The sequence below is a fragment of the Rhynchophorus ferrugineus genome, unplaced genomic scaffold, assembly GCF_030347505.1.
Source record: "Rhynchophorus ferrugineus isolate W39M unplaced genomic scaffold, kcgeb_rfMv2 rfM10, whole genome shotgun sequence".
NCBI classification, from domain to species: domain Eukaryota; kingdom Metazoa; phylum Arthropoda; class Insecta; order Coleoptera; family Curculionidae; genus Rhynchophorus; species Rhynchophorus ferrugineus.
The window spans coordinates 12,432,065-12,444,581 of record NW_027472589.1 but is presented as its reverse complement, the minus strand read 5'-3'; the positions used below and the strand labels follow the sequence as shown (position 1 = coordinate 12,444,581).

Sequence of the window (12,517 nt, the reverse complement as noted above, 5' to 3'; positions counted from 1 at the left end):
AATATCTAATTAAATCACTTAGACTGGATACTTTTCAGTCGACGTACTGTATGATGTTAAAGTAATGTAACATATAATTAATTTTGATAGATATTTTTTGCATTGAATTTGTTTTATTGCAAAGAAATATAAAATCCAAAGTTTCCAAGTGTACCGGGAAATCATTACCGGTTTTTCTAACATGTGTAGCTAGGTTCATGTCATTTTATTCCATTGGCATCAAGCTTCAAAGATATACAAGTTATATTTTGCGAATGTACCATCATCATAGACATAACAGGTCAATTAAAAAGTTCCAGGCCTGCCGAAGTAAAACACATTTTTTTGGCGAAATTAGTTTTTTTTATTCAACAAAATTCCCTTCAAGGGTGATATACTGATTATAGCGACCCTCCAAATTTTCGACCATTTTTATAGTACGATTTGTTCCCAGCGAGCATTCTTTTGAGATCTGACGACAGGAATAATCGCCGGGGGGCAGATCTGGAGAATACGGTGGCTGAGGAAGTAATTCGAAGCCCAATTCATGGATTTTTGCCATCGTTTTCGGCGATTTCGTCCTTCAAACGGTCCAATAACGCTATGTAATAGTCACTGTTGATGGTCCTTCCTTTTTCAAGGTAGTCAATGATAATTATTCTGTACGCATCCCAAAAAAAAGACGCCATAACCTTGCCAGCCGACTGTTGCGTTTTCCACGCTTTGGACCGGGTTCATCGTGTGCAGTCCACTCAGATGACTGTCGATTAGACTTCGGAATGAAATGGATGGAGCCATGTTTCATCCATTGTCACATATCGGCGCAAAAACTTGGGTTAATTACGCTGGATCATCTTCAGACACTGCCCTGAATTATCAACTCGTCCTTGCTTTTGGCCAAAAGTGAGCTCGCGCGGCACCCACTTTGCACAGAGCTTTCTCATACTCAAATATTCGTGAATGATATGATGTACACGTTCAGTTGATATCTTTAGAGTGTCTGCTATTTCATTTAATTTCAATTTACGGTCATTCAAAATCATTTTTTGGAGATTTTTAATGTTTTCGTAGGTAACAACCTCTTTTGGGCATCCACTGCGTTCACCGTCTTCGGTGCTTATTTCACCACGTCTAAACTTAGCATACCAATCCTTGATGGTTGGTTTTCTTGGAACATTGTCCGGAAACTCGGCATCAAGCCAAGTTTTTGCTTCAACCGTATTTTTCCCTTCAAAAAGCAATATTTTATCAACACGCGAAATTCCTTTTTATCCATTTTTGCACAACAACAAAAGTTGCTTCACTCAAAATGCTATAATTCACAAACTAATGATTCGACAGCTGTCAAATTTATACACACATCTTTTGAGGGTTTTGGACTTTTCTATTGACCTGTTATACCTATTTGAAAATGTCAAGTTTCGTACCTGAAGACGTGCACTTGCGGTGCACGCATTACTTTCGTTATTTAATAAAAAGAAAAAAATCACTGAAAGTCATCGTTTGTTAGCGAGCATGGTAGACGTTCGACCGACCAAAAAAAATTGTAGATGCGAAGCAAGAGAACTGGAGCACTGGACTGTAAACTGGATGAAGACCCAATCCAGGCTCAAAAACAATTGGCAGAAACGTTAAATGTACTCCAAGAAATGATTAGCGACCGATTACGAGCAATGGGGAAAATCCAAAAGATGGGAAGATGAGTGCCTCATCAACTGAATGACAGGCAACTGGAGAATCAAAAAAGTCTGTGAAATATTGCTTCAAAGGTATGATGGGAAGTCATTTCTGCATCCAATAGTGACGGGTGATGAAAAGAGTATTTATTTTGAAAACTCTAAGTGCAAAAAATTATGGTTATCATCTGGTCAAGCCGGCCGATCGACTACAGGGCCAAATTGTTTTTGTCGCAAGACATTGCTCTGTATTTGGTGCGATCAGAGTGGCGTGGTGTATTACGAACTGTTGAAACCTGGTAAACTAGTTGATATTAATCACTACCGACAACAAATTATCAATTTGAACCATTCATTAATCGATAAATATCCAGAATGGGACCGAAGACACGGTAAAGTGATTTTACAGTATGATAACGTGCCGTGGCATAAATCAAAATTACTCGGTTTGGAAGCGTTGAAAGCGTTTGGTTTGAATTTCGATGGGGCATATTATTTAGACCTTGTCCTGTCCGACTATAAACTTTTCGCATCAATGGAACACGAGCTTACAGAGCAACACTGCGCCAATTTCAAAGAAGTTCGATGAACGACTTTGCTCTAAGGACGAACAGTTTTTTTGGGATGACATCCATAAAGATGGTCACGATATATAGAATCAAACGGCCAATATATTTTTGCATTTTCTTGAAAATTATGTTTTTTTTTCCGAATGATATTCTGGTACACCCGGTCACCGCTACAATGGATTTATCCATTTAATAATTATTTTCATAGGTTATTATAACAGGACTTCACATATGTTTACCAATTAATATTGTTTGTTTTCAAAATATTCAAAATTATGTAAGATAATTCGACTAGAGACTTTTCAGCCATCATATAACTAAAGTACTAATGAAAACATTGTATTAATATATTGTTCTTAGTTTGCAGGATTCTCATCCGATTCATTCGCTGAAAGAATAACGGATTGCGAAGCCCGCATCATTGTAACGGCTGACGGAGTATGGAGAGGTGAGAAACTCCTTCAGCTGAAATCAATTTGCGACCAGGCAATGGCAAAATGCGCCCAGGAAGGTCACAACGTTCAACATTGTATAGTGGTGTCTCATTTGGAACGCGTAACCTCACCGTCTGGATCTCAAAGACATTCCAATAGAGTAAGAGACTGTTACATCTTTTTATAAGAAACTATAGTAACTATTAATATATTTTTTGTTCTTTAATTATCACATTATCAGTAGTCGTCTCCGACTAACGTACAATTTGTCTTTATAATAACTTAAATCTAGGTATATAACTAGAAGGATTCATCGGCCCTATCTCAGTCTCTGGTGAAATAATGTTTATACAGGTCACTGCTGTATTTCTTATTATATGCACTTCACTACCCAACACCACACAAGATCAGATGGTTTCATTCTTTTGAGTCTGTGTCCTGCTCTAGTGGTATCCAAAAATTGTAATACTTCAATATTTTCATGAGAATGCAGTATTTCCTCATGCCCCCTTGCAATTATCTGTATTTCTTGACTGACTGCGAGTATCTGAAGGTTTTGATGAAGGTAGTCAGTCCTGTAGTAAATGGATGATCGGTTTTATTCTTTTCCACAGGAGATTTTCAAAAACCTTAGCTTTTATTTCGTGAATTTCTAGGTTTTAGGATCATTATAATTTCCGCCATCTTACAAATGCCTGGGATATGGTTTAATCTTAACGCTCTATTGATCAAGTTGGCGAGTTTTATAATTCCCTTTCTTGGTAGTTGTTGCAGTAATTCTCCTGTTATTAAATCATAACCTGGTGATTTCCTGGGATTAATGTCAGTTTTAGTAACTTTGTTTAGCTCTTTCTGAGTGACTAATTCAATCATCGAATTTTCAGCTTCCAGGTCCGGCAAATTATATTCAATATTAGTTTCGTTTGGTTTGAAGGTTTTTTTCTGGATATTCAGCAAGTGCTTCTGCTTTTTGGTGATTGTCACGTGTTCAATTCAAACATAGGTCTCATATAGGTGGACTGTGTAGCCATGAACGTAGATTATGTATAGAAATAGGATTTCGATGTTTTCTTCCTGTCTGAATCTGCGATATTTGTTCATTATTATTAAAAATCTACGTTCTTCTCCAGATAGAAGTCACTTCATTAATTGCAAAGTGTTTGCTTGTATTTTGATCAGCAATACCTATTGGTGAATATGAGAAGTATTTGTGTAAAGAACTATTAACTAATCTAATTATTAAATGCCATGGTTTTGACATTTCTCTCCATAAAATAATAGTTTTATATTTAGTATTATTGAATTATCTTGTAACTCAGAAACTGGAGCTAATCCAGGAGAGCTCAAAATTATATTTTCGACAAAGAACCGCTTGGATCAAATCAAAAAAACTATAAACTGCAAGACTTATTGGGCGAAAACCCTGTTTAAACTCTCAAAGAACTCAGACGGCTTTCCAGTTATCGAATCAACTATATTCAGATTCAGATTTCAATTTAGATGTGATAGGAAATATTAAATATACAAAAGATGTGAAGGATACACTGCTATAAAAATTAAAAAGCTTTTTAACGTTAAAAAATGTTCAGAATATAACAGCAATTAGTCTGGCAGATATGGTCGATTTTATCATTTTTACGTTTCTAAATTTTTTAACAAGTTAATGAATATGAAGTTTAGTATTTTGACGTTATAAAATGAACTTACTATTTCACTTTCAAATAGGATTTTGTGTATAGTTTTCAACCTTCAATCTTCATTCATCAATTTATGTGGTATATAAGGTACACTTGTGTTATTTAATCCCATCTTCTGTGAATCTTGTGAGATACATTACTCATGAATAACATTTTCTATGTCCACCATTATATATCTTCTTATTTTTCTACTATTTATGTCATTTCAGACAATTCGTATTAATAGTTATGTTGGAGGTCATATTTGAAAGTTAGTTTGATATTTTTATGCAATAGAACTCGAGTATGTCCAACTTACTAGAACAGATACCTGCTATTTAGAGTATATCCAAGTATAACAAATGCAGAAGCTGGAATCATACTTGTACTTAGAAAAATAAAATACGTTATTCATTAATCTAATTTATATTTTACAGACGCCGATGACTGAAGGTCGTGATATCTGGTGGCAAGATGTGGTGCCCCAAGCATCTACCAGCTGTTATCCCGAATGGATGCAGGCTGAGGACCCTCTGTTTATGCTTTACACCAGTGGATCCACTGGTAAACCCAAGGGCGTGTTACACACGACTGCTGGATATTTGCTTTATGCAGCTACAACGTTTAAATACGTGTTCGATTATAAACTGAATGATGTCTATTGGTGCACAGCTGATATCGGTTGGATTACTGGACATTCTTACGTGGTATACGGACCCTTGGCAAATGCTGCGACATCAGTATTGGTGAGTGAAAGATCATTTAAACGAATCTGATCCAAGATTCCTCTGTTTTATGATTTAATATGTCTCAAGAGATACAAACAAAAAACAGAAAGGCAAGATCATTCATTCAATATTTATTTAACATGTTATTTTATAAAAATTCTTAAATTAAATATACTACGTATTGGTTAAATTACGGTGCTAAAATTGGTTCTCCGTCATTGAAGGTCCGCGATTGCGGAACTATATTTTCATATTCTGATCACGAGTTACACAATCAAAACAATGATTATCATATTTTAACAAATTACTATTAGATTATTGTAAAAATGAGTTGTTTTCATACGAACCTCTTTGTAATAGATGTGCATGACGAGTGGGATCCAAATTCGAAATTTATTATTTAAATTTTTGATAACATGACTTATACGGGTTATATGATAAGTATACGATCTAAGTTAAAAGATTGATTTTTTTTTGACCCACACACTTAATTTTAATCAATATCTGGTTGTTAAAAAACATATACAGTAAATTAACATATCAACAAAATTCAATGGGAAATATAATATAACCCGGTAGTACCATTTGGCCTCTAATTCTCAATTTTCCGGAGAACAATTTTACTTCGCAAAATTGTATACCAAGCCTTGTCCAGATCTATATTTTATCGGAAATATATGGTTAACTTTCCATATCAGCAAAACAATAGAAAGCTGATACTGTTACTTTTCCCACCTTGATTTTAAAGGAATTCAGATCAAGGGTAATATAACAATAATCGAGGGTGTGACAGTGAGTAATTTGATAGTAAGTGCGATATAAAATAAATTTTTGAATGACATCTGATATTATACATACATTTACTAATCAATTATGATTTACCTATTGTATTTCAATAATTATTATATCACTACTGATTTTAATTGCAATTTGATTATGCAATATGATACAAAAATAATGTCCTTATGTCCAATTTCATTGACGATTATAACGAAAATATCTACAGGTCCTTGAATAACAGAAAATAATATTGTTTATTGATGAGTATTTGTTCAACCAATATCACAGACAACCTAAATTTTGCCCTAGTTCTTTTTCTTCAGTTAGAACAACAAAGATCCAAATTGAGAGAATAGAAATCGAACAAGGGAACATATTTAAGTAATAGTAAAGAAATATCAAATAAAACTAAGAGTGTATAAAGCAATTTACAGATCAATTTTAACTTTCGAGAGATAAAAGTAAGATACAAAACAAATGACCTAACTATAACAAAGATGGAACGGATTATGAGTAAAAACATAAGAAAAACTTCAATATTTTATCAGTAGAACAACACCTAGCAAGGAGAGTTGGTGACAGGTAAAGAAAAAATGGGTTAAATGCACAGAAAAGAGAAATATCAGAGAACGAACTAAGAAAACCTGGGAAGTGTATTAAATAAATGTTTCACAAGAGAGGAAAAAGGAGGCAAAAATTGTAAGAAATGTATACATGGAGAAAGAGACAATAGACAAAAAACATAAGACACCTGCACCAATAAGTGATACAAAAGGTGTTTTTGATTATATTTGATATATAAAATAAAATGATGCAAAATATTTTATCGATCAAAACATTTAATCAGTTTTTTAACAGTTTTGACAACATCCTATCATTTTATAAAGCACATCATATGATGACAATATATGATATATGAAACAACAGAAACTTGTTCAATATTATCAACAAAGTTATATTTATGACTAAAATGTAAGATGTAGTTAGGAAAACCTAGACCGTCAATGCCACATATCTAATTTTGGCATTGTAAATAAGTCAATACGTAGTATTATAAAAAAAATTGACACAAGTATCAGGTACAACAGTTTGTTTTAAATATTTTGTTAATTTTGCTAAAAATGACTATTATTTGTGATAACAAAATAATTTATATATTAAAATATTTTACATAACTGTGTAACAACACCTGAAAAAGTATGATTCTTCATGAGATTGAAAATGATTTTGTTTTAAATATGTGTTTTATTCACAAAAGCAAGTTATAGTCATATGACATTGGTTACATCTTCATTTTCTTGATAATATGCATTTTGTTTCTTTCTTTATCACTTGTGTGGTTGCTAATTGTTCATATAGTTTATTTTTTGTGTTACAAATTTAGAGATCTACTATAATTTTAATTATAATCATTATTTACCGTAATGTATACAGCAAACATCACGTATTAGAAATTCTTCACGATTAAGTAAAATTTATAATATTACCATTACTCATGTATCAAAAGCCATTGCTGGTTATGGTTTTCGGCTATGATCGTTTTTGATTCAGTTTTGTTCAGCTTGAATTCTAATTTCCTCAACTCAGATTATGTATTTCTTTTAGTAATCTACCCATGTGGTCTTTTCTTGAGGAATCTCAATGGTATTGGTTTTGGACACACTTTGATTTTCTTTTTCCAAAATTGTTCCCTTAAAATTATAGTATGAGAGTTGTACATCGTAAACGTAATAATTCACAATTATAGATTGATTAAATTATAATAATGTTGAAATCATCTAGAAATACCCTGTATATATTTTTATTAATTGAATTATTACATTATTACTAGTCGTTTCCCACTAACCTACAATTTGTTTTTATGATAACTTAAATCTTGGTATATAACTAGGAGGACCCATCGTCCCTACCTCAATCTCTGGTGAAATAATGTTTATACATATAACTGCTGTATTTTTTATTATATGCACCTCACTACACAACACTTCACAAGATCAGATGGTTTGATTCCTTTGAGTCTGTGTCCTGCTCTGGTGGTATCCAAAAGTGGCAATACTACAACATTTTCAGGAGAATGGAGTCTTTTCTGATGCCTCCTTGCAATTCTCTTGGTTTCTTGACTGACTGTGAGTATGTGAAGGTCTCGATGTAGGTAATCAGTCCTAAAGTATTTGGATGCGCCCACAATACCTTTCAGGACTTTGTTCTGAAAAATTTCTATTTTGTTTATGTTACTCTTTGCAGAACATCCCCATAATTGAACTCCGTATGTCCATATAGGTTTCAGTATTTACTCATATAATAACAATTTATTATGTACTGATAATTGTGCTTTTTTTCTAATTAGCCAATACATTTTCCTATATTTCAATTCCAGTTCTTTTCTTTTCTTCTTTATATGTTCCTTCCAGCTAAGTTTTGTATCAAGATTCATTGCGAGATATTTAGCGTTGTTGCTATATGGAATGATAGTATTATTTAATGTTATTGGTGCTTGTATGGTCTGATTGTAGGTGAACTGTACATGCACAGATATACTTTCGTTAATTTTTATTTTCTTGGCTTTTGTAAATTCCTGTGGCTTCTTCACTATTGTCTCCGACAGCTATAATCGCAGTATCATCAGCAAATGTAGCAATCGTAATATTCTCCATTTGTGGTATATCACAAGTGTAGAGTAGAAAAAGTATTGGCCCCAGTACACTTCCTTGTGGTACACCTGCTTTAGCTTCTTTTATTGTAGAGTAAGCTTATTCTTGTTTAACTTTAAACAATATGGCTGTAATGTACGATTGTAGTAGTTCGGTGTGTTGTTTTGGTAACATTTTCTGTAGTTTATGATTAAGGCTTTCATGCCAAACCTTATCGAGGGCTTGTGCTACATCTAAGAATACAGCTGAGCATACTGTTTTACTTTCGTAGGTTTTTTCAATAACATCTGTTATTCTGTGGACCTGGTAAGTTGTTGAATGCTTTTTAGTAAACTCAAACTGGTGTGTTGGTATTATTCGTTTGGTTATTTCGTTTGGTGACTGTCCAGATTTTGGGATTATATAATTTCCGTCATCTTTCAAATTCCTGGGACACGTTTTAATCTAAATGCTGTATTGATCAAGTTGGCGAGTTTTATAATTCCCTTGTTTGGTAGTTTTTGCAGTAATTCTCCTGTTATTAAATCATAACCTGGTGATTTCCTGGGATTAGTGTCACTTTTAATAACTTTGCTTAGCTCTTTCGGTGTGACTAATTCAATCATCGAATTTTCAGTTTCTACGTCCGACAAATTACATTCAATATTAGCTTCGTTCGGTTTGAAAGTTTTTTCTAGATATTCAGAAAATGCTTCTGCTATTTGGTGATTGTCACGTGCCCAGCTCCCACATAGGTCTCTTATGAGTGCAGACATGAGTGCTTCAGATATTTTGTGGCTTTCCAAAGTGAATAATCAGTTTCTTTATCATCTGTTAAATTTCTCAGATAATCATTTATGGATTTGTTTTTGATTTCCGTTTGATTCAGTATTTCCATTTTCAGTCTTTGGGTTATATTGTTTAAAGCCTTTTTATTTTCAGGTGTTCTATTTTGTTGCCATTTTTTTCGTAGTTTTCGTTTTTCGGCTACCATTTTCTTCACTTCTTATAAATTAAATTAAATAAAAAAATGGTATCATGTTCAGTAATAAAGTGATGGAAAAATTAACTAGATTTTCAATATGTGTTAAAAATTCAAAATATTTCCTACGAAATGTAGGATACTGACAAATGTAAATTTCGAAAATTAACAAACAATGAAAACGACATTAATGATAATTGGGATCACACGAGTAAATTAAAATGTTCAAACATAACCGCCTTATATATCTTTACATTGATATCGATTGTTTTAGAGTGTCTTAGACGACTTGTTATTGATCTGGTCATATCAGTCTCATTTTTTAAGTCAACGAACTCTGATAATACGTCTTTCGTCATGAAAACTCTATAATCTTATAAAATCACATATAGTAATAATTTAAGAGTCTATTGCTAGGCTTTATAAATTGTTTTGATACTAGAGAATTGAATAAATTGGTATATTTTCCGCCGTTCATTATGGTTAAAGTATAATTTAAAGCATATTATATAAGACATATATGAAAAAACTATTATTTATTAAAAATTAAGCATTATTTAGTATAAAAAGTCTTCTTGCAGAAGTGTCCGATTAGGATTATTATAAGTTATAGAGGCCTTATTAATAATAAAATTTAATAGGCCAATTATTTCCGTCTTCATTTTGTTCTACTATCAACAATATTACCTCAAACTTCTGTTGCTATTTGATGCCAGTCCATCTAAATTGAACATAATCAAACTATTTCAAAATATACTATTTCAAATTAGCAATATTTTCAACTAGTAAGTTTGCCATCTTCGTTGAGCCTTTTTAGAAAATGATGAAAGTTTTTCATTCCATAAAAATATATGCTTTTCTCAATATGTTTGTGACGAGTTTCGAAGACCATGTATTTCTGCAGGTAGATAGCTTAAAATGTGTATCATCGATCCATACCTATCATGCTATATGAACACCATGATGTACCGAACACATAGGCTGAAAAGTCCAGGGCCTAACAAATTGATGGCGCTAAACTTATTGTTAAAAGTCAGTAAAAAAAGCTGTTAAAATTCCATTATATTTTACTCATAATTTTCTTAGTTATTGTTCTAAAAGTGACGTTATTTTTGTTATTTTCAAAACAATGGATCAAAAACAATTTCGTGTTTTAATTTTATACTGCTTCTTGGTGGGAAACCGGTCAAGCAGAGCAATGGCTTGAAAAATGTTATAAGGACTCCGCTCCATCAGAAACAACAATAAAACGTTAGTTTGCTGACTTCAAATATGGTCGCTTAGGTACCGATGATGCAGTGGATGTGCAAATGAGGTGGTAGCACCAGAAAACATCAAAAAAATCGACAAAATCGTTTTGAATGATCTAAAAGTGAAGTTGAGTAAATTAGTTAACATCGTAAAGATACCAATAGAAGGTGTTGGTTTTATATTGCATGGGCATTTGACTATGAGAAAGTTCTGTTCAAAGTGGGTGCCGTGTTTGCTCACTGTTGACCAAAAATAAGAATATTAAAGTAACGTAAAAAGTGTGAGCAGAACGCAAGACTCACTTGAGTAATGCTGGTTCAACCAAACAGTACTACGGGAAGTCCGAAAAGGTAACATTCATGGAAGAGCATGGAGAGCAAAAGCCTTTATAACGGAAGCCAACGCTATGCTTCGAAACAAGTAGTGCAACGATCATAGAACCTATTCATTCGTTGATTCGAAGAATGTGGCATGAGCCTGGTTTATGCATAGATAAGTATGAACTAGCCAGGCGGAAGTTCTATTATGATTTGGGCTGCAATATCGCGGTATTCAACTGATCCTCTTATTCACATCACTGGTTTGATTACTGTAATTGAATATCTCAACACCCTCAATGCAGCCAAAGACTGCTATATTCTAATATAATAATGCACATACTCAAAAAGCCCACTCTTAGTTTGAAAAGCATCAGAAAATTATCAAACATCTTCTATGACCAGCACAATTGTCAGACATCAACATAATTAAAAATCTTTCAAATTGGCCATCACAACACATTGCTGTATATTGTTACAAGAAATGTTCATCAACAAATAGAACTTAAAAAGAACGAAGAATGATGGAAAACCCCAAAATAAATGATAATGTGGAATAGGATTATATTGCTCAATGTAGATTATCTTATTCTGCTATAAAAGTATTCAGAGATTTAGTGTACAGTGTGTAGGGTAAAATATACGCGTTGCTAATAAAACCCACAGTCATAGTTAGTTATTTAAACAGAACAAAGGAAAGTAACAAGCTTTTTAACATTACAAAATGTCATTTGTTTGCTAAAAAAGGCGGAATCATATTTATATACCCAATATGTTTATACTGGATAAATATTTTCGCCGTTTTCTTTTCCAGTTCGAAGGAACACCATTCTATCCGGATAACGACCGTTTCTGGGCGGTCATCGACAAATACAAGGTCACCCAATTCTATACAGCCCCCACAGCTATCAGAGCTTTAATGAAATTCGGCGAACAAATAGTGAAAAAGTTAGTTACACCTCTGTTTATTGTTTTGATTAATATTGTTAATTAAACTGAAATATTTTCAGGCATGATTTATCGACGCTTAAAGTAATGGGCTCTGTAGGTGAACCCATCAATCCCGAAGCATGGCTGTGGTACTACAAGGTGGTGGGTCACGAGAAAGCTTCAATCGTTGATACTTTCTGGCAGACAGAGACCGGGGGACACGTCTTGACGACCTTGCCAGGAGCTTTACCCATGAAACCAGGGGCAGCAGTAAGTAGAATAATTTATTCTAGTGATGACCACTAACAATCGATATTGTTTAAACTAATAAATATAAACTAATGAACTTTGGTCTGATGGACTTTGACCATCTAATCAAGAAAAACGTGGATGTGGAATTTTTAGACAATGTGTGTTTATGAAATTGAATATTCTGTATTAGTATTTACTAGGTTTGTGTGTATAATCTTTAAAATATGAGCGATTTAAATACAATTGTAACAGAAGCATGGCATGAATATGATTAGTAAAATATTTACGCCAGGACGGAGTGACTAGCGAAAAA

The 12,517-nt window shown here is 33.2% G+C and overlaps 1 protein-coding gene across 1 annotated transcript in view; it reads left to right on the top strand.

Annotated features, from left to right (window-relative positions):
- The window catches only part of AcCoAS (Acetyl Coenzyme A synthase), a 53,954-nt gene that overhangs the window by 32,497 nt on the left and 8,940 nt on the right, over positions 1-12,517 (top strand). The window contains exons 4-7 of the mRNA XM_076416499.1: positions 2,585-2,818; positions 4,772-5,080; positions 11,837-11,970; positions 12,033-12,222. Coding sequence (XP_076272614.1) covers positions 2,585-2,818; positions 4,772-5,080; positions 11,837-11,970; positions 12,033-12,222 — 867 coding nt within the window. The remainder of the gene's footprint in view (positions 1-2,584; positions 2,819-4,771; positions 5,081-11,836; positions 11,971-12,032; positions 12,223-12,517) is intronic.